General features: G+C 30.4%; 1 protein-coding gene across 1 annotated transcript; it reads left to right on the forward strand.

Annotated features, from left to right (window-relative positions):
* The first annotated feature begins 13664 nt into the window (after positions 1 to 13664).
* Positions 13665 to 19149, forward strand: LOC133194633 (uncharacterized). The gene is made up of 8 exons (XM_061330551.1): positions 13665 to 13744; positions 14627 to 14797; positions 15072 to 15107; positions 15679 to 15876; positions 16986 to 17126; positions 17604 to 17744; positions 18101 to 18206; positions 18303 to 19149. The coding sequence occupies exons 1-7, from the start codon at positions 13681 to 13683 to the stop codon at positions 18178 to 18180; spliced, it is 831 nt and encodes a 276-aa protein (XP_061186535.1). The 5' UTR covers positions 13665 to 13680; the 3' UTR covers positions 18181 to 18206; positions 18303 to 19149.
* The last annotated feature ends 1335 nt before the right edge of the window (positions 19150 to 20484 follow it).

A 20484-nucleotide genomic window follows, 5' to 3' on the forward strand; every position in this document is an offset into this window, starting at 1 on the left:
CCCACGATAAATTAAAGTCCAGACTTTTGATATCATTGACAGTTCCTTTTTCAATAAAAATGGAACTCGTAAATTTACTTACCTTGTCATTGGTCATTTGCAAAATTATTTTGTTAAAAGACATTCTGATTGTACACACAAATACTCTGAAGTTGACATTAAAAAGATGCTTGAGTTTCTGATTGACAATATCTATGTGGTTTCTGGAGACCAGGTCTTCCAACAATATCTTGGAATTCCCATGGGTACCAATTGCGCCCCGTTATTAGCAGACCTTTTTTGATTTCAAATGAAGCAGAATTTGTCCAAAATCTTGTACGTGAAAAGAGGAAAACACTAGCTGTGGCCTTCCACTCGACATTTAGATATATCAACGACGTATTGTCAATTAACAATGGCTATTTCCATTCTTTTGTCGATACGATATATCCTTGTGAGCTTGAGATAAAAGATACCACAGAGTCTGACACATCTGTTTCATATTTGGATATTTTACTTGAAAAAGACGTTAATGGTAATCTATCAACCAAGCTTTATGATAAACGTGATGACTTTAACTTTTCAATCGTCAACTTCCCTTACTTATGCAGCAATATACCTTCATCAACTGCATACGGGTATATATATCTCTCAGTTGATTCGATACGCAAGAGCATGCTCTATGTATGTACAATTTCTAAAACGAGGTAAATTATTGACAAACAAGTTGATAAAACAAGAATATCAGCTGTCTCGTTTAAAGTCATCATTTCGTAAGTTCCATGGTCGATACAATGACCTTGTCAGCAAATACAATTTATCATTGAGTCAAATGCTGACTGACGTTTTTCATACAAATTGTTTGGCCATTATTTACACACTGAATTGTCGACGGATTTTTCCGTTAATTCCCGAACATGACAAGGAGCACACCGCGGGTGTGACCGGTCGACAGGGGATGCTCACTCCTCCATTGCACCTGATCCCACCTTTGATGTTTGGAGGTCCGTGTTTGCTCTGCTCCTATTTTGTATTGTTTGATGGACTTTTGAGCCTGAATACTGTTCGTTATCTTCATACATTTCATCAAACTGAAGCCTACCGTTCACGGTAGCTCAGTCGGTAGAGCGCTCGCTCCGTGATCGGGAGGTCGTGAGTTCGAATCTCGGCCGCGACAGACCTAAGTCGATAAAATGGGTGGCAACTGTTCCTTTGCCTTGCGCTCGGCACTTTGAAGTGAAAGCTGCGGGTCCTTCGGATGAGACCTTAAAAACCAAGGCCCCGTGTCACGGCAGGCGTTGGCACGATAAAGATCCTTCACAGCTCAATGGCCCTGAGTGCCGAGTAAAGGTCAAAATTTTAAGCCCTTCACCGGTATTTGGTGACGTCTCTATATAAGTGAAAAATTCTCCCGTGGGACGTAAAAAAACATACAATCAATCAATCAATCAATCAAACTGAAGCTCATAGAATTAAAAATTTAAAAAAGTGGTACACATTCTAGACTTAAATATATTGCTTTTTTGTATCTCACCTTGTCTTAAGTCTTAAGCTTGTGCAAATGAAAAGAATGTCAAAACCCGTAATTAGATTTTATCAAATGTCTGTAAGATTAACGCGATGATCAAATGTCAGTAAGATTAACGTGATATAAAGCTTAGCTTATCGAGAGAAAAAAAATACGAAAATGTCCATAGCTTTAAAAATCATATGTAAAAAATTGAAATAAAAAAGTATGGAAAAAAAAATTATCAGGAACAACCTTGCATTATCTTGACATCAGGATTCTAGAATTTTAGGAGAAAATGCATATGTACCATGGATGAGTTAGCATCTCCGGTCGACCGTTCACACCTGCTGTGTGCTCCTTGTCATGATCGGGAAAAAAAGGAAAAATCCGTAGATATCTTATTCTGTAAATAATGGTCTAACAATGTTATGATAAACGTCTTTCAGCAATCAACGCCACTTCGACGATCGACGATAGATTGTATTTGTACATCATTTCAAACTGATTAAAAATAGTTTCCAATAAAAAAAAATTGCTAGAAGTGTTAAATAAACTCTTTTGCATTTTTCATTGCAAAGTTCACATATAAATCAGCAATGGGATCATGTACTTGAAATCCCTTTCATCATCATCACGAAAATAGGAGCCTTTTTGGATGAATGGTTACAAGTTGGAAGGAGTATGAGAGTACATTTTGTCACTTTCTTACATATTGTCGCTGTCGACAAGTTGTATCTTCCCTCACTGCACACATATATATTGCCGTCAATCGTTTGACATATTGACACCGGCTACAATATTTTTATTACCTGCAGAATAAAGGACAAAGTAAACCTTAAATATTCAAACATACTGTGATTTTCAGTGATGTTTGCTGCGAACATTCGCATAAGTCGTCGCAACAATATATATTTTTTTTCGATAAATATTTAACTGGCGTTGTCGAGGGATAGAGAAAGAGAGTCTTGGTGCTATTAAGGAACTTATTAATTGAATCATTGTCCCTCTTTACAGTTAAACCTACTTATATTTTATTAGCGGTACAGAAATTCCAATTGTGAATTGAAAAATTGATTTTTTTAGTGAACATGCAATCTCATGAAAACTAAAGATAACCATGTCATTTTCAATTTGAATACTACTATTATTTTGTTAACAAACGCCAATCGAAATAGTCAGAGAGAAATTAGACTATTGGGCAATATTGATTTTCATGAAATGTACCTATGTAAAAAGCTCATGTGATTACACACCAAGCACATTAACCAAAAAGGTTTTAGTTGAACCTAAACTTGGGGCTATAATATGTGCAATGAGAGTATACGTAGGTACATATAGTTGCAGGCGACACTATTTACATGTATAATATTTCATCTATCGAAAATAGTATGCTAATAGACGACAATATGTGCAGTGAAGTTAGATGGATATTGTCGCCGACACCAATATGCAAAGAAATACAAAATGTTCCTTCACAAGGAGGCATAATAAAACTGACTCTCATAAAACAGCTTTTTACCTATATTTTTGCTAAAGCGGAAAATAAAAGTACTTCTACAAGTTCTTTTTCAAGTGCAGTTTTGAATATGACTGTGTTAAAATGTGTGTTCATATTGTTGGCAAGTTATTGCATAACTGCCATTTTTCATAATTTTTACGAGAGTCCAATCGGCTCATATTCTTTGGTTAAAAAAAATCGTGTTATAACGGGAAACTTTTGCAGATGAACACAGAACTTTCAAGTTGACGCGGAATAGCATACATAATTAGTTTTTTTTTCTATTTAAATTTGTATAATTTATGAAATTTTAATTTAGCAATCCTTTGAAAAGGGGGATTCAAGGTTGTTCAAATAAAAGGTCACCTCCACTTTTGCTAACGATAACGGCTGAAGGCATTTCCTTGGTTCAATTTTGGAATAATTATATACTGAACAATGTAATGTTTAGAAATACATGTACTAACATTTCCTAAGGCTTTCAATTATTTACTTTTACGTAAATCAGATCTATAGAAGCAACACACAAATTTTACTTTACATAAATTTTTAAAGGTAATCTACACTAAAAAAAAAATTCACAAATACATGTAATGTATCTATAAGACAATAATCGTTGACAGAATAGGCCATAACTGCATTCATAGAATTTTAACAGAAGAACCCTGCGATCAGATGATAATCATCATAATTAAAAATTAACTTATATGCATTTAAGATTTGAAACACAGCTGAAATGGGAAGATAAACGCTCATCTAAGGCCGAAAATACGGGAGGGTGGGAACATCATATAGAATCTGTTATTATCCTCAACTATACTGCATGAAATATATATCCAGTTTGCCAAAATGTACTATGAATTATATTTTTAGCGAGAAAGTTTACGCTGAATATTACAAAAAAATTAAGTAATTACTTCTCTTTTGTTTCAGACTACCATCCGGCAGCTGCAAGTAATGACAAGATCACCTCAAGAAAGATCGTTAGTATATAGCAAACATGATGTGTTTGACTCTCAGATAAACCGATTTGATAGAGGACATAAAATCATAGTAAAACACATACCGTGCATGTTTTATGACAGTCCATTTTTAAACACAAGCCATCTCTTAAGCTGGTTAAGGTAGGTCGCGGGTTTGCTTTTGTCATCAATTTCGGTACACAATTTCGACGATTCGAGCGGTTGTTTTGTGCACATTTGATTATGACGTCAGTTACGTCACAAAGGCGGCGTTGCATTGCTTCCCGTTTATTTCTCTGAAAATTACTTTAGCAATAGAATCTAGTCCGTACGAAGCGTAGAAAGTACATGTTATTGTCCGTAATTGTATTGTCGTAAATGTGTGAACCAAGAGTATTATAAGATTGAATTCTACTCTTATATATGTGTGTAATGTATCAGAACAATCTAATAAAACATAATAAATGCGATGCAAAATACAAGGAATAATTTATATTGTAAACGATACTAAAATGCTAAAGTTCAATCAAAATGAGTCAGTGTTAAATTATAGATATGGCACACAAAATGAAGGTTACCGTAAATTGCTAAGCTGAAAAATTGAAAGGATGTATGTATGCACGTAATTTGAAACGAAGGGAAGGTGCGTAATGCACCATGTTTGCTCATCACAGCCGAAAAATAAAAACAAATCTGTTATTTTTAGGATGAAATCAATCCTCAACACTAAAAAACATGAAATTTAATTACCTGGATTTAAAAAAAAATATTTTTTTATTTGAATCTGATAAAGTTGTTCTCTATATGCAGGCTAGCAAGGAATTGATTTGTTCTATAGTGAAATGCATTTAACATGTTAAAATAAATTTATACAAACACCCTGCATATCGGACCTTTATGACACTCTAAACCGATATTAATATACTACATGTAGTACGATATACAAGTATCAAGTACATTTTTTCAATAACAAAATTAAGCTGTCTGTGTATAAGCTGAATGTAAGTATTTTACATTTTGCCGATGAAAAATTGATAAAGAAAAAACAAAACAAAAAAGAACAAATGTTTGAGAGTTTGGACTATCTACTGAATTGCGACTGACATAAAAAGAACATTGCCGGTAACCCCCCCCCCCCCCTCCTCAGTAGTGGGTTTTTTTCTCTTTAACAATTTCGAATGAAGTGATAAAATTCACGTGTTATACTTTAATTCTTAATAATGAACTTGAACATCCTAAAATTACTTTAATTAATTTATTATCGATCGCAGCGTTGTCGCTGCACATTAATTCTAATGCACGAAGAATGTTTATATCAATATACCGTTCATTCTGACTTCTTGGGCAGAATATGAATTTCTTAATACTAGAGTAGATAAGCTGTTCTTCCTAACACGTTTCCTCAATAAGTGAAATGCTGAATAAAATTACAGTGTGCATCTATGTCACCTTTTAGATCACGTATATTCCAAATATAAAGATGCTTAAAATGTAAACGCGATTACGTTCAATACATGTATATGACGTTTTAGTCATAAATAACGCCATAAACGCAATATTTCGGCAATATAAAAGCAAACTTTAAAATTATTTAGCAAAAAACTAGCGAGAAGACATATTGATTTTTTTACCTCAATAATTTTAATTTTACCTCATCTTGATATTTTGAAATTTCTGAGTAATTCGTCTACATCTTTAAAAAGTTATCCGACCTTTTCTAAAGAAACTCTTTCGGTAAAATTGTTTTAAAAACGTCTTTTTCCTATATATTTCTATAGTAAAGTGTAAAAATAGTGCCGAAAACTATACCACGTTTACAGTAATATAGCATTAAAACCACATAGGCAAATTTAATAAAAATTTCAGATAATATGCTACAAATTCTAAGGAACATTATATCAAACTTTCAGGATATGTTTTCTCGTAAGAATTTTTATGCAGTAAACCCGCGACCTACCTTAAATCGTTATATATTGAAACAGTATCCGAGCTTTAACAGGATTGTTATGATTCGGGAGAGATATAGCATTCATAATACCGAGGGGTTTTGTACAAAGAAGATTTAATATGCGTTAAGTACTTCTTGTTAGCAAAATGGAAAATGAATAAACAAGTTATCGTATATTTAACAGATGTTTAACTGAACTCATAATCAAATTAAAAGCTATTGAGATGATCAAATTTTGGAAAAGCCATTTTATATACTGATTCAGTTCCCATTTATTAAATAATTATTATGATAAATATATGTTTTATAATAAATTTAATGAAGATAAAGCACCCATTAAAGCATGGATTTTTTGGACGTAGAGGTTTGATCGACGTTATTCTATGCAAGGAAAAATTTTGATGAATCATATTTTTGGGTTTTGCTTCAGACCCTAAAAAGCGTGTGGCTTTCAAGTGATTTTCGTTTCGTGCAAATTATGTAGCGTTCCTTGTAAACCAATGCAAGCAGCGTTTAGTGCCAACCGTGCAGCATTTCGTGTAAACTTTAAAGCGTGTCATACAAATTGTGTACCGAACATGCGATGAGCTTATGAAAAATGTGCGACTTTAGTGCAAGAATTAGTGAGAAACGTGTGGTCATTTTATTTTAAATATGGCTATCGTTGGGTGAATGTAAATTGTAGCCAATATAATTTGGATATATCAAACAGCTGTGTTACAACGCAATTTGAAAAAATTACGCACTTCAAAAAAAATTTTAAAGTGCGTTAATATTGGGACCAAGTTAACGCACTTTGAAAAAAAAAATCTTTTCAAAGTGCATTTATATCGACCATATTAACGCTCTTTGAAAAAATAATGTGTATGGATTGCATTGGTCAATATTTTTGCATATTTTAGGTATGATAAATAATTGAACCTGGTTGGATAACTTTTCGGTGATGATGTCACTTCAGGATCTGAAATATAGACGTTTTAAATATTTTAGGTTCTTGTGAATATTATAAAAGGGAAATGTTTTTTTTTTTTTTTTAAATAATGGAGAACTCATTGTTTGATAGCATAATTTCGTTTCTGTTTTTAATTTTTTCCGTAAACTCTGCAATAAGTTCGGTAGATGTGAGGGGGGGGGGGGCTATAAGAAATTGACTTACAGCATCGCATTTTTCTTTAAAGGAAGGGAGCAATTTTGATTTTTCCATACTATGAAATTTCTTTCTCTCATGAGTTTTACTTTACTTAGAATTTTCTAGTTTACATTTATTTTACGTTAACTTAAATTTATTGAAAGTTTTCAATGTCATAACAGTTATGTAAATACAAATATTTGGGTATAATATAGTATAGGCGTCGGAACGGGTGGGATAATGGGCTTTTACCTCCCCCCCCCCCCCCCGAGCTTTTTTGCAAAAATATACATAATATACGTATTGAAAATAGGGGCATACTGTTTTTTAATTTAGTCCCCCATTCCACTTTCAATTGCCTCCAACCCCCAACCCCCTACACACACTCTTTCAATTTTCTATCGACGCCTATGTATAGGAATGATAAAGAATTGGGCTGAGAGACCTACCAGTCTTCTCCTCGTTATAGATGAAGGTAAATCAATTCATAATTTTTCGAAAGATACGTAACAAATTATTGCTCTCTATTACTAACATCTAAGTTTAGCATTTTTGTTTTATACATGTTTTTCAAAGTGTGTTAAGTGTCTGCATGGTAAAAAATGTGGATGTACACTCTTAACGCACTTTGAAAAAAAATTCAAAGTGCGTTGAATTTGTCCCAATTTTAACGTACTTTGAAAAAAAAAATCAAAGTGCGTAATTTTTTCAAAGTGTGTTGCAACACAGGTGGTAGTTTAAGAGGGAAAATAAAAAGATTCAGTTACAACAACATAAAATTTTTAGTATTTTCTTATATTTGAGCTTTCAGGTTTTGTTTTTGGAAATATATTCATGTGCATTGTGTGCATAGTTAAGTGTCACGACTATTTATCAATAACAAAAGATTTTTGTTGTTGTTGTTGTTTTGTTTTTATTTTATTTTTTGTTTGTTTGTTTGTTTTTTTTTTTTTTGGTTTTGTTTTGTTTTGTAATTATAATGAATCGTGGTTCAGTTGCGAATTTGATCGCAAATATACCCCGAATATACAGGACTTCGCGAAAAGTCTGCAACACAGGAAAATTTCAAATGATGGAGAACCCTGAATTTCAACTTTATATTCAAGAACGGGTATAATTCAGATGTGAATACTTAAAAACCCCTTTTTAAAAAAACGAAAGCACAAAATTTTACCAAAAACAATAACTTAAAATCATACGACTTTTCAACCAGGCCCACTGATGGATTAAAAACCAAGCTTTTCGTTATACCTTACTATTTGGTTAAAGACAAACTTATTTTGACAGATTGATTTTATTAAAACTCATTCTAATTCTACACACAAGTACTCTGTGTACCTTGCACTTACAAATGGTTATTTGAATGAATGCAAGCTACTATTGAATTTAGTATTCATTTTTTTTTAAATTTTGTTTTCATACTTCTCATGAATAACATTCAATATCTTAAAGGAAGAGGGTAAAATAAAAAAAAAAAAAAAAACATGGAGAGCTTTTTTTTTCCCCTTAAAACAATGTAATGGGATTGAATTCGGTCTTAAATGTGAGGGAAAATGCGTTTCAGATTTTTTTTTAAAAAGGAAATTGGTTTGAATTAGTAACAAAAATAAACATCAAAGAACTCAGGATTCCCTGTACTGACAAAATTATTTTTTTCTTTCTTTAGATGCACGAATTAATTTGTATTTCCTCTGTTCTCATTGGATTAAATCTAGAAAAGGAAGTACAGTAGTAAATCTATATGATGTTATCAATTTTACGAAAGCTTATAAGGTCTTAACAAATTATGTTCTTATCACGATTCAGTATATAATTGAATATTTCTTTAATAGATGAACAAAGCATTATTAGCGGAAAACATTCTAAGGATGACAATAATAACGACAACACTCGATTCTATAGCTAATAATGACAATCTTCCGTTTTAACAGATAAGTGAACAGCCCAGCGGAACCTAACTTCCTTTGTAATAAAACAAACAACTTTTCAACACTTTATGCAACCAGGTTTGATAAATTAAAAGCCAAGCTTCTCGTAAATTTGTATACCTTACCATTGGTTATAGGCAGATTAATTTTGTTAAATCCCATTTTAATTCTATACACAAGTACTCTGTGGTTATTACAGTGTATTTATTAATAAATAGTTGCCTATGTTTCTCATTGTCGATATCTGGTATTTTTTTTATCGGGAAACCAGGCCCTCCAACAATCAATTGGAAATCAAATGGCACTTATGGTCTCGTTACTAGCTGTTATATTTTTGTATTCTAATGAATTTAGTTTTTAAAAATTCTTTATTAAAAGAAGAAGCCTCTTGTCGTTGCCTTCAATTCTCATTTAGATTATTTACGATTTTTTTTAAATCTAAGCATTATTTCCCAATTTTTTCTTGACTATACAGACCTTCTACCACAGAAGTGCTCTTTGTGTTCTGTGTTGAAGATAAATAATGAGGAAAATAAGCAGGATATGGATATATAATGCAATACAGATTAAATATAAATAAAGCGCAAACAGCATGAATAACTCAAAACCTGGTTTGAAAGTTTTCAGAACTTAACCCTCTTTTTAAAAAAGGAGAATAGCTATAGATAATACGTGTAACAGATCTTACCTTTTGTAGATAACTTATCACGAGGCCGTTCCATAGCCGTTTATAATAGAACCAAATCTTCGATGGGAGTCAGCAAATATAATTCATCTTCATGTTTTTCTGTTGAAAACTTTGAAAACATGACATGGATTGTTGATCTTTTAGATGTCCGAAGTGTGTACCATATTGAATTTTCAATAGGTAATAACATTATTAGACAAATAAATGTACTAATTTTTTGTAAGATAAAAAAATTCAGACAATTTCAACTAAAACGAAATTGGAAGATAAATTTACAAAACCAAGAAAATCTTCTTTAATTTTTATGTTAAAATTTGATTAATAATACAATTAAAAGTATAAATCTTGTCACTTTAATGCGTTCATGACCACAGAAAAAACACAATAATTAACTACATGTATAATTAATTATAGTAAACAAGATTTTACATCATAATCAAAGTTTTGTTAAAGGAAATCAAAGCATTAATGCTTTGAATATCAGATTGTTAAATTTTATGTTCTCCATTTAATACATGAACATTTTTTAAATTAAATTAATTTATCAATTATTTTTTTCTTTAATATTAACATATTAATTTCTAATTTTTCATCAATATTATAGAATTTAAGAGAATTAAGCTTTGAAATATCAAAAAGATATAGAGTTAAGTTTCAAAGAAAATCATGTTATCAAATTATATACTCTAGTGATTTGTAGGAAAGTGTTCTTAAGATATGCCTTTGCCCTTTGAAAAACAGAGTTAGCAAGTCAGGTAATTTTTTTCTTTACAGATCCAAAGACAAGATTTCTCCGTTGTTTCATGAAAGGTAATCAAAAAAAAAACAAAAAAAAACAAACAAACAAACAAACAAAAACAAAAACAAAAACAAACAAACAAACAAACAAACTCCTATTCATAAATGAATTGTCATGCTTATCTTTTTATTTTCTATGCAGTTGTGGGATGTCAATTTTAGCTCCTTAGGACATTTGAGATTCAAATTTGTCCACAAATCTTGTCACCAGAACTTCCATACCTTAAGTGGGAGCAATAAATCAAGAATTTTGCGGTATGTTTCACATTCTTTTATACCATGGCAAAATATAAGTTTTATTTATACAATTACTATACAGTGATTTACTGTGGAAAATGTGATAAATTGTAGTGAAGCTTATTTTGTTAATTGAAAAATAGAAAAATCTGAGAGAAAGGAAGAGGAAAAAGAGAAAAAGAATCATTTAAGGAATAAGCTTGACTTTCTATGCACTGTAGACCTTTCTAATTATCTTTTTGCTCATTATGCAGTGTTTAAAAAAAGACTTCTTTTTGTATAGATTTGATTAATTATGAAAAGAAACTTAAAATATTTATGAAAAATGTGTTGTTGCTGTTTTGTTTTTGTTTTTTTTTTTACTTTAAGATGTCTCTCTTATTATTCTTTAAGAGAATTTTTTTTCTTTATCATAAGCGACGGGACGATGGTCAATATTCATTTCTAATTCGAGTTCAACTGACAAAGGGATCTTGTATGCTGTAGGAGCTTTAGACAGTAAACAAACAACGATTTTTAAAACCAAACATAATCATGGCCGTTTTGTTGTTTTTAATTACGAAGCTGAAAATCGAAATCAAAGTATTTCATTCTGTAGTGTCAAAATATTAGGTAAGATTTAAAAAAAAAATACAGATTTATGATTTCAAATAACCCCGTCTTTAATCATGTAGACCTAGTTTATACATCCGATTTATATCATTTATAAACCACAAACTACGTGACTTCCCCGTCAATAAAACAATGTAAGAGGTGCATATTGGAGAGATACTTGAACTTTTCACCGAGGGACCTTTTATTTAATGTTGAAGGTTTAAATGATTCCTATTAAAGTCAAGTGATGATCTCTGCTCCACAGACAACACACAAAAATATGCAACTCATATTAATAAGTTAGAAACGATATATACCTACAAAGGATACTCATTTACTTTTGAGTCATTTTGTTTAGAGATCACAATAAAACGCTAAGATAAAGATTATGTCTTATGAACATGACAAAGCAACGATTACGATTCGTTGCAAATCCCAACTTTTCCTACATAAATACAAAACAGATAAAAAATCAAACACCCATTTACAATAATATCGAAATAATTATGACAATTTTAGATAAAATATGGAATTAAAGAACCATAATCAAGCCAAAACAATTGAAGCAATACTAATCGGGCGTAGAGCAAATAGACCTCTAAAACACCAAAGGTGGGATCAGGTACAATGGAGGAGTAAGCTTCCCCTGTCGACCAATCATACCCGCCGTGTGCTCTTTGTCGTGATCAAGCAAGCGGAAAATTTCCGTAATCAATTCAGTTTGAAAAAAAGTCAGTCAACATTTAAGGTGATGCAGTATCTACTAAGAGTATTTTTTTCAGCATTGCAAAAATGACTGCCAATCATGAATGGGGTCCGCCCACAGTTCATAGCAATTTTTACCTCATTGTCATTATAATAAATTTGAATACGGATGAGTCAATATACTTATTTCTTTGACAGGGAATGCTTACTCCTCCTAGGACTATATATATCTTCGACAGGATCCATGCTTTGTGCGCTGTTTAAGAAATGTTGCGTTAATTTTTTAATCGATTACTGGTCGTTTTATTCATCTCTTTTTTTTTTTACTTTCAATCACATGTATACAAGGTTTAGACAATAAAACGCAGAATTTTAAGCTATTGAACTAACCAGAATACTCCACAAGAGCGTAAGTGTTGCCTTCTTTATAGAATCATTCAAAATGTAAATAGATCAAAGAGTGGTCACTTTTGTTTTAGTTTTACTATCTGCATGATACTAAAGTACAGTGACATGAGCTCATGAACATGTTATATAAATGCTAGTTAACATAACTAAGCCCCTAAAATAAAAACAAATTAATTTGTACAGTATTGAATATTTTTTTGCAAGGTGTGTCTAAGATCAAGGTCAGATGGACTCGTAGGCTGTTATTTTTCATAATTATTTGATGACAAACAAGTCATATGATAATTAACATAGTTGTACTTCTTAAAAATGATATATATATATAAATAAATACAAAGAGACATTTTTTTTTAAAAAGTAGGCCAAAGACCAGGATCAATGATCACAATATCAGTTACCATTGTATTTCAGAGTTCCATAATGCCTAGCAATATATATGTTTAATACCAAATCCATACGTTTTACAGTGCTCAAGATATAAGATCCCACAGAAAGACAGAGAGAAAGACAGACATAGAAACAGAGAGACAGACAAAGGTTAACCCCTAAATAAAATAAAAAGTGTATTTCCCCACGCACATTCTTAAAAAATATGAAATGCTTTGGTATATTTTAAGATGTGTAAAATTGATTCCTTTCTTAAGAAAAGGAAACATCTTAATCTTTTGGGGCCAGTGGATCAATATATATATATATATATATATATATATATATATATATATATATATATATATATATATATATATATATATATATATATATATATATATATATATATATATATATATATATATATATATATATCTGTGTGTGCGTTATTCTTTTAGACAAATCTTTTAACTCATTTGTTCACATTTTGAATTCGTAGCAGAAAATAACCAACTAAAACTAAATAGTACCCGGTCCTGAAGAAAACTACTTTCTGGAAACTCAGTTTTACCATCTAATACTTCGTTGTCATCGTTTTGAATTCAGAGAAGTAAATTCATTAATAAATCGATATGATCATATCAATCTTGACAAAGAAAATTGTTAACAGGATAGTGCATGAAACTAAAATAATTTTTCACACACCCCGCCCACAAAAATAAAGTAACAAAGCATAATAAACGGAATACATCCTTTGGGTTATAATAATAATAGCAGTTGATTTTAAACCTAATCATCACATTCTTCCGCATTTGACAGATAAGTGGTGCGACAAGCGGAAAACAATTCTTCTTTTCTAGAGTTGTTTAAAATCATATGACTTAAAACTTAGACTGAAGATAAACATACATGTACTCCTATTATATCATGTCGTCTATTCTCATTGGAACATTTACAGTTTTCTTACTCATATCAAATGATTATGCATTCGGTAAGTTGAAGGATGTAATTATTTCATATTAAAATAAACATTATAGAATTTTAAAACGTACTTTATAGCTCTAAGATGACGGAAAATGTTTTGTTAGCAAAACTGAACAATGTGTATATTCATAAAATTTGTTATGATGACGTGTAAAATGCAAAGACGATTTTTCTAAGTCGGTACAAAAGTTTTATTCATTATTAGACTCTATAAATATTTTCAAAGAGCATAAGTAGGATATCAAATTAAGAACATGTTGATTTTATTTCTATTTATCTTTTAATAAAGTCTATTTTTCCTATGTGAAGAAATCTTGGCTATCCTTATAATTTAAAATATGGACTACCATATTGAAAACATATATTACTGTTTACATATAGCTGCAATTTGACACTTGTACATAAAAAAAAAAAAAACAAGTATAAGTACGTGTAAGTGTTTCGTAAATAAGCTTAATGGCAATTCTAATGCATGCCCTCTGTTCATTTAAAGAATTAATATAAAAATTGATATAAATCCTACAATCATATAGCTTTTAGTATATATATAGAAGCATGTCAGTCGAAATCATGACTTACATAAGAATGTTTGTTAATATACCTGTCCGGGTTCCCTGAAATTGTAATCGATCGATTAAAAGACTTTCTACAGTTTCATATTGTACCGGGACAAATTCTCGTACAGTGGTAACAGAAGTGTATGTGTTCTGTGTTTAATATGAATGATAAGGACGATGGCTCCGAAGACACTGTTTGTACAGATTAAATGCTGAGAAAGCTCAAACAACAAAAATAACTCTGAAAGTGAAATGAAGATCTTTAAAGTTTCTAAAGATTGATCCTCTTTACAGAATAGCAATGAATAACAAAAATATCTTGTCTTTTGTAGATAATTTATCAGAGGGCCTTCCAATCCTCGTTTATAATACAACGAACTTATCGAAGGGAGTTAGGGTATATAAAAAGTTTTCATGTTTCCCTTTTGAATACTTCGAAAGTTTGACATTGGTTGTCGATCTTTTAGATGTTCGAAGTGTGTACCAGATTGAATTTACATTAGGTATCAGTATTTTTTTTGTTTTCGACAAATAATGAGAAACTAATTTTAAAGAAAGAACTTTTCAAAGATTTTAATTGATCTATTAGGATGAAAATTAAAATTTCATATACAAAACAAACAAACAAATAAATAAATAAATAACAAAAAATCTTGATTTGTGTACTTTAAAAAAATGATAAAGGAACGATTTAGATATAAATGAATCTAATCAAGCTGTATATTTATTGTTTAAAATGCAGAATTCTTTATTTAGATAAAATTATTTTCTTTACAGTTCCAGGAAGAAGATTATTCGGTCTTTTCTCGAAAGGTAGACAAAAACACTTATTTGCATATAAATTTTCATTTTATTGTGTGCAAACCTGTTTAGGATTTATCATAAATATTTTTGAATTCTTACATGACATTCTCGAATTCGTTGAAACGAATTAAATCTTTTTAATATTTACTTTTTACACATTTGTTCACATTTGTTGAATTTGTGAATTCGTGAAAACCAATTTTTTGATTTCTTCGAGTTAAATTTGATTAAACAAACTCTTAAATTTGTTATACATAATAAGATTTGAATTAAAATCGTTATAATGAATTAAATTCGTTTGAAAGAGTTCGACAACTAGTTTTATCAAATTGAATATATATATTCAAAACCTACTCAATTAAGGATCTTGAAAAGACTTAGTTTAATTTTAGCTTCATTTATATTGTCTACATGTATAATGATGTCATAGCAAAGTTTTTTTTTTAATTAATCTTTTCCTTGTTTTGAATTTCCTATTCAAAGAAACGTAAATTACTTTTATTTTTTGAATTTTATATATTTTTAAAGATTTTTCCTCAATGTCAAGTTTTACTATAAATGTATTTTTTCTCTTTATCAGACGTGACAGGAGGATGGTCAATATTCATTTCTAATTCGAGTTCCACACACTCCGGGTCCTTGTATCCTTCAGGAACTTTAGATGACAAGGAAACATCAGTGTTTGTAACCAAACAAAAAGATGGTCGATTTATGGTTTTTAGATACGTACCTGACACTCAAAATCAAAGTGTTTCATTTTGTGCTTTCAAAGTATTGGGTGAGGTTCAAAAATGATTTTAAATTACTGATTTTATGGAGAAAAAAAAATCCAATACCTTTAGCATCAAAATAATGATACCATTAGCAATTACCATCTTTTTCTGTTTTGGCAAATTACGATTTAGCAGTTTTACAAATTAATTTGCTAAGCGACACTAATAATTAAAAGTCGAAAAGAAAAACATGTCAATTACATGTACATGTAAGCGATGGTTTGCTAAGGATATATAATTTTAATCCATTAATGTAAAATAGAAAGCTGCATGTTTTTTTCTGATGAATTTTTTTAAATACGTAATACCTCAGTATATCTTTTTAAAATTAAAAAACAGAAAGAATTTTGATTTTTTAGGTTACTTACAATAAGGCTAAGGTTATATTATAAGAACGTTTCATCATTTTTATGATTGCTTTCTCTCACAAACTGATCTTTGTAAAAATGAAAAAAAAAATCAACTTTCCAAACTACAGGGAAGATCCCAGCGATATATGCTATTCTAAAAGTCTTTTTGTTCTTGATTGTTCATATTTGTATAGCATTTTTCTTAAAAAGGACATAAATATTGGGATTCGGCACATCAAATTCAAGGGATCGTCAAAATGTTTGTAGAAATTTCTCAATTGTTTACATTTCACATTGTTTTCCTCAACTTACCAAAGGTAGCTCTAATATTTAAACGCTCAGTTTTATTACATGTCCAACATTATATCGACTTCATCGCACTAGATTGATTGATTAATTAGGGTTTAACGCCGAGTCGACAATATTTCAGCCATATTTTGGCGGGCATCGCGCTAGACCATTCAGTGTCATCGCGCTAGACAATTCAGTGTGAAAATAAACAATCTGAATGAAAGAAATACAAACGGACATCTAATGGAGTTTTATTCCATGCATTGCTTTAAAAAAATGCTATCTTAATTGAACTTCGTATAATTCTGGAAAAGTATATTTGACTTAAGCTTTCATTTACTTGCGACAATAATAACAGAGTGTATTTTCAACATGATCTGATTTCAATCCTATATTTGTTTTTACTATATCATTTTGAGATGTTTTACACTGGAGAAAATAAATTCTATAATTATATTTCTTATTTATTGCAGGATGTGACATGGGTGTGTTTGGAACAAACTGTGAATTCAATTGTTCAAAGAACTGCATCGGGAAATCATGTGACATTTTAGACGGAACATGTCTCAGTGGGAGATGCAAGGATGGTTGGCAAGGAAACAACTGTAATCTAAGTATGTAAACCTTACTTAATGAACCCAAAAAGAAATGTCTTTTAGATTTAAAAAGTTTTAAACAATTTTATCTTTTCCTTAATACCACATTGACTATGCTTTCAAATTCAAAGCTTCAGACCAAAGAATAGATGAATATATAGTTGAAGCATGTAGAGTTTTTTAATAATGTTGAAGCATGTATTATTCCAACATCTGACCTGATGGCGTAATTATCATAAAATTTTCATAGACGTCAACATCAGGTCTATTTCCAAAATTATATTGGAATTATATCATTAATAGAATTCATTCTTTATTTACCAGTGATTGCACAACTATCTTTTAAAATCTTTAACTATACAAACACTGCCTTTGTAATGTTTATGAAAAAGATGATTTAATATAAAGTAGGCTATAATGCCAAAAAATATTTTGTTTTTTTTTCTTACAAATAAGTTTTAGGCCTAATTATCTTTTATTTTTTGTTTGACACAGAGTATAAGGATGAAGTATTGTTTCCAAACTTTACAAAACAATATACTAACTGTAAAGATAGTGCTGGAGAATGTAATAACGTGACTGGTGTCAGTGATAAAGGTTGCATCGCTGGAAATAAAAGTGGGAAGAGTGACTCAAGTACTTATCTCTCTACGCTTTATCAAATATCTCTTCCCGTGCATGGTAAACGCAGATCGTATTTAGAAATTTCAAGGAGACTCGTCTTGTACATGCAACTTTCTTTTACAAATATATATATATATATATATATATATATATATATATATATATATATATATATATATATATATATATATATATACGTATATATGTAAATTTTCAACCTCATCTTAAAAATTTACAATTGATAATAAAAGTTTATATATGCAATAGGTTATGTTTTATTAATAAAAAGAAGTATTGAACATATATGTATTTATCCTCATGCAAAAGAGTGAATTCTAGGTTTTTTGTTGATTGTTTTATGTGAAAAGGTGTTCCACACGTTGAGGAAACCCAATCAGAGGTTTATGGCCTGCTAGCAGCACTTATAGTTTCCATTTTGATGAACTGAATTTTCCTAACAATTTATTTTAAAAGGTGGGAACATGATTTTGAGAGTCATATAATTTGCGATGTGTGAAAGATAGTACATCAGGGAAATTTTTTTTTTAAAATCAATACTTTTATTGACAGATTCGTGTTAAAAAATAGAAAGAGGATCTCACTTCAGACCACACCTGCACCAATGTATGCAAATGCAATACCTGAAGAGACACAAAATCAGAGATCTGATCAAGAACAGGACGAATCAGAGATGAAAATATATTATGAAACATTACAGGACAGCTCCAATGAACCGAATAAACATAACTATGCTTCATTAAAAATAAAATAAGAAACGAAATGAAATAAAGCTGTGTAAAAATACAATCTTCAGTTTCAAAGTTTTGGATTAACACTGAAGCCAACTTTATTTGCGATATTGTTTATCCTGAAACAGGAAAAAGAATGTTTGTGAACGCTGGATATGTATTACACTCGGGTAAACATGAAGTATACCCGAACAGGTGACATTTGCAATTGATGTGAAATAACAATATATGATATTCCGACGTTTACGATGCCAATGAAACTCTAATGAAAGTCATACGCTAATAACAATTAGTAAGATAACTATATATTATATTCCATTGTTTACGATGCTAATGGAACCTATAAACGCTAATAAGAATTAATGTACAATATTATGGTATTAGGTTATTAAAATAGTAGGTTATTTGAGAGTGAATATTTGAATTTCGGGATCTTGTGAAACATGTCAGTATATTAGTATGTCACGACTCTGCTAATTGTAAAGACTTCTTTGCTTCCATGATTTCAATTATTACTGATATGATATATTTGCATATTAAATATCACTGAGATATTATTTTTCTGATTTACATTTACAGTCTTCAATGTACTAATCATTTGTTTTAAATCATTGACAACTTAACGTTAATCATAACAAGAATGCATTTATGTACAATCATGAGCTTTATTATGCATATTATGATTCCGTTCAGATTTTTTTAATTACTGTATCATACAGCTTTCTAGTCGCAGTGATATATGATATATAATCTTTGTCATTTATATCTGATTTATTTTTAGGGTCATAAAAAGGATTGGTCAGTGTTTATCTCTTCTTAAATACCAATGTAAAGTAATTTAACCACTTCACATATGAACAAACTATGACAACAACAGAATCATGCATATGTCGTTTTTTATCATAAACAAATTCTTAAACTCGCGTTTATGGGGGACCTGGTTCAGATTTGATTAGTTGACAACAGATTAATCGAGATTTTATCTTTTAGTACAGTAAATATTACATAATTATGAATCGTCTATCTCACAATGCGTTAAAGAAAAATTCTGTCTAGTATTTGTGTTTTGACCCTCTTCCCATGATAAATGTTTAAAATTTCTGTATTAAAATGCTTATACTTTGTATTCATTATGTTCAGAAACACACGCATTGATTCATTCCCATACATCAATACTATGTCTGTGTGTAAACATTGACCCAGTATGCATTGTTTACTGTTTTGTACTGTTTCATGTTAGGTAAATGTCCAAAATTCCCACGGTGTGAATAAAAGGAGTTTACATAAAGGACACTTAATAAAACTCTTATAATTATACAAGAGGTTATTTTACATGATTGTAACATTTAACTTGCAGGGTTGTCTTTTCATTTTTTAGTTTGAACTTTGAACGTGTATCCTTTTAATTTTGAGACATTTTTTGCCCTTCATCAAGCCCCCACCCCTACCCCCATCCACCTCAACACCATATGGAAAACAACGCCACACACCTGAACTGGTCTATAATTGTACCTATCGATATGTCGAACTATTGAATAAAATAAAAATATGTAATTACATGATGCGAATATGTACATTGAGCTCTCTCTCTCTCTCTCTCTCTCTCTCTCTCTCTCTCTCTCTCTCTCTCTCTCTCTCTGTGAAAAATATAATGTATGTAGACTACATTTATTAGACACTAGGACTAATTAGTACATTCATATATTAGTTAAATACAAGCATTTGCTAGTTGCTAAAAAGAACAACAAATATATATGTAGCTTTGCATGACATATGGACATCGCTATTGATGAAGCACTGTACCTGACAATGTGTTCAATTATTCAACAATTGTGGGATTATGTAATATCAGATATATACACAGACACATGAATAGATACATGTAATAAATAGTAAAATGTTATTTATTAAAATTTTCCGTTTTAGATTTCGTAGAATTTAATATTTTTTTCACCTGGAAAATCAATTTTATTTTATTCCCTCTGTACGTGTATACAAAACGA

The sequence above is a fragment of the Saccostrea echinata genome, unplaced genomic scaffold, assembly GCF_033153115.1.
Source record: "Saccostrea echinata isolate AGI-Se365-2 ecotype Australia unplaced genomic scaffold, CSIRO_AGI_Sech_v1 ptg000029l, whole genome shotgun sequence".
Taxonomy (NCBI): domain Eukaryota; kingdom Metazoa; phylum Mollusca; class Bivalvia; order Ostreida; family Ostreidae; genus Saccostrea; species Saccostrea echinata.

What these genes read in the sequence shown, in the direction of transcription:
- LOC133194633 (XM_061330551.1), top strand. Translation starts at nt 13,681, where the DNA reads ATGTCGTCTATTCTCATTGGAACATTTACAGTTTTCTTACTCATATCA. An exon ending in CCAGATTGAATTTACATTAG is followed by an intron (nt 14,798 to 15,071) that starts GTATCAGTATTT and finishes TTTTCTTTACAG; the next exon opens with TTCCAGGAAGAAGATTATTC. An exon ending in AAGTGGGAAGAGTGACTCAA is followed by an intron (nt 17,745 to 18,100) that starts GTACTTATCTCT and finishes TTATGTGAAAAG; the next exon opens with GTGTTCCACACGTTGAGGAA.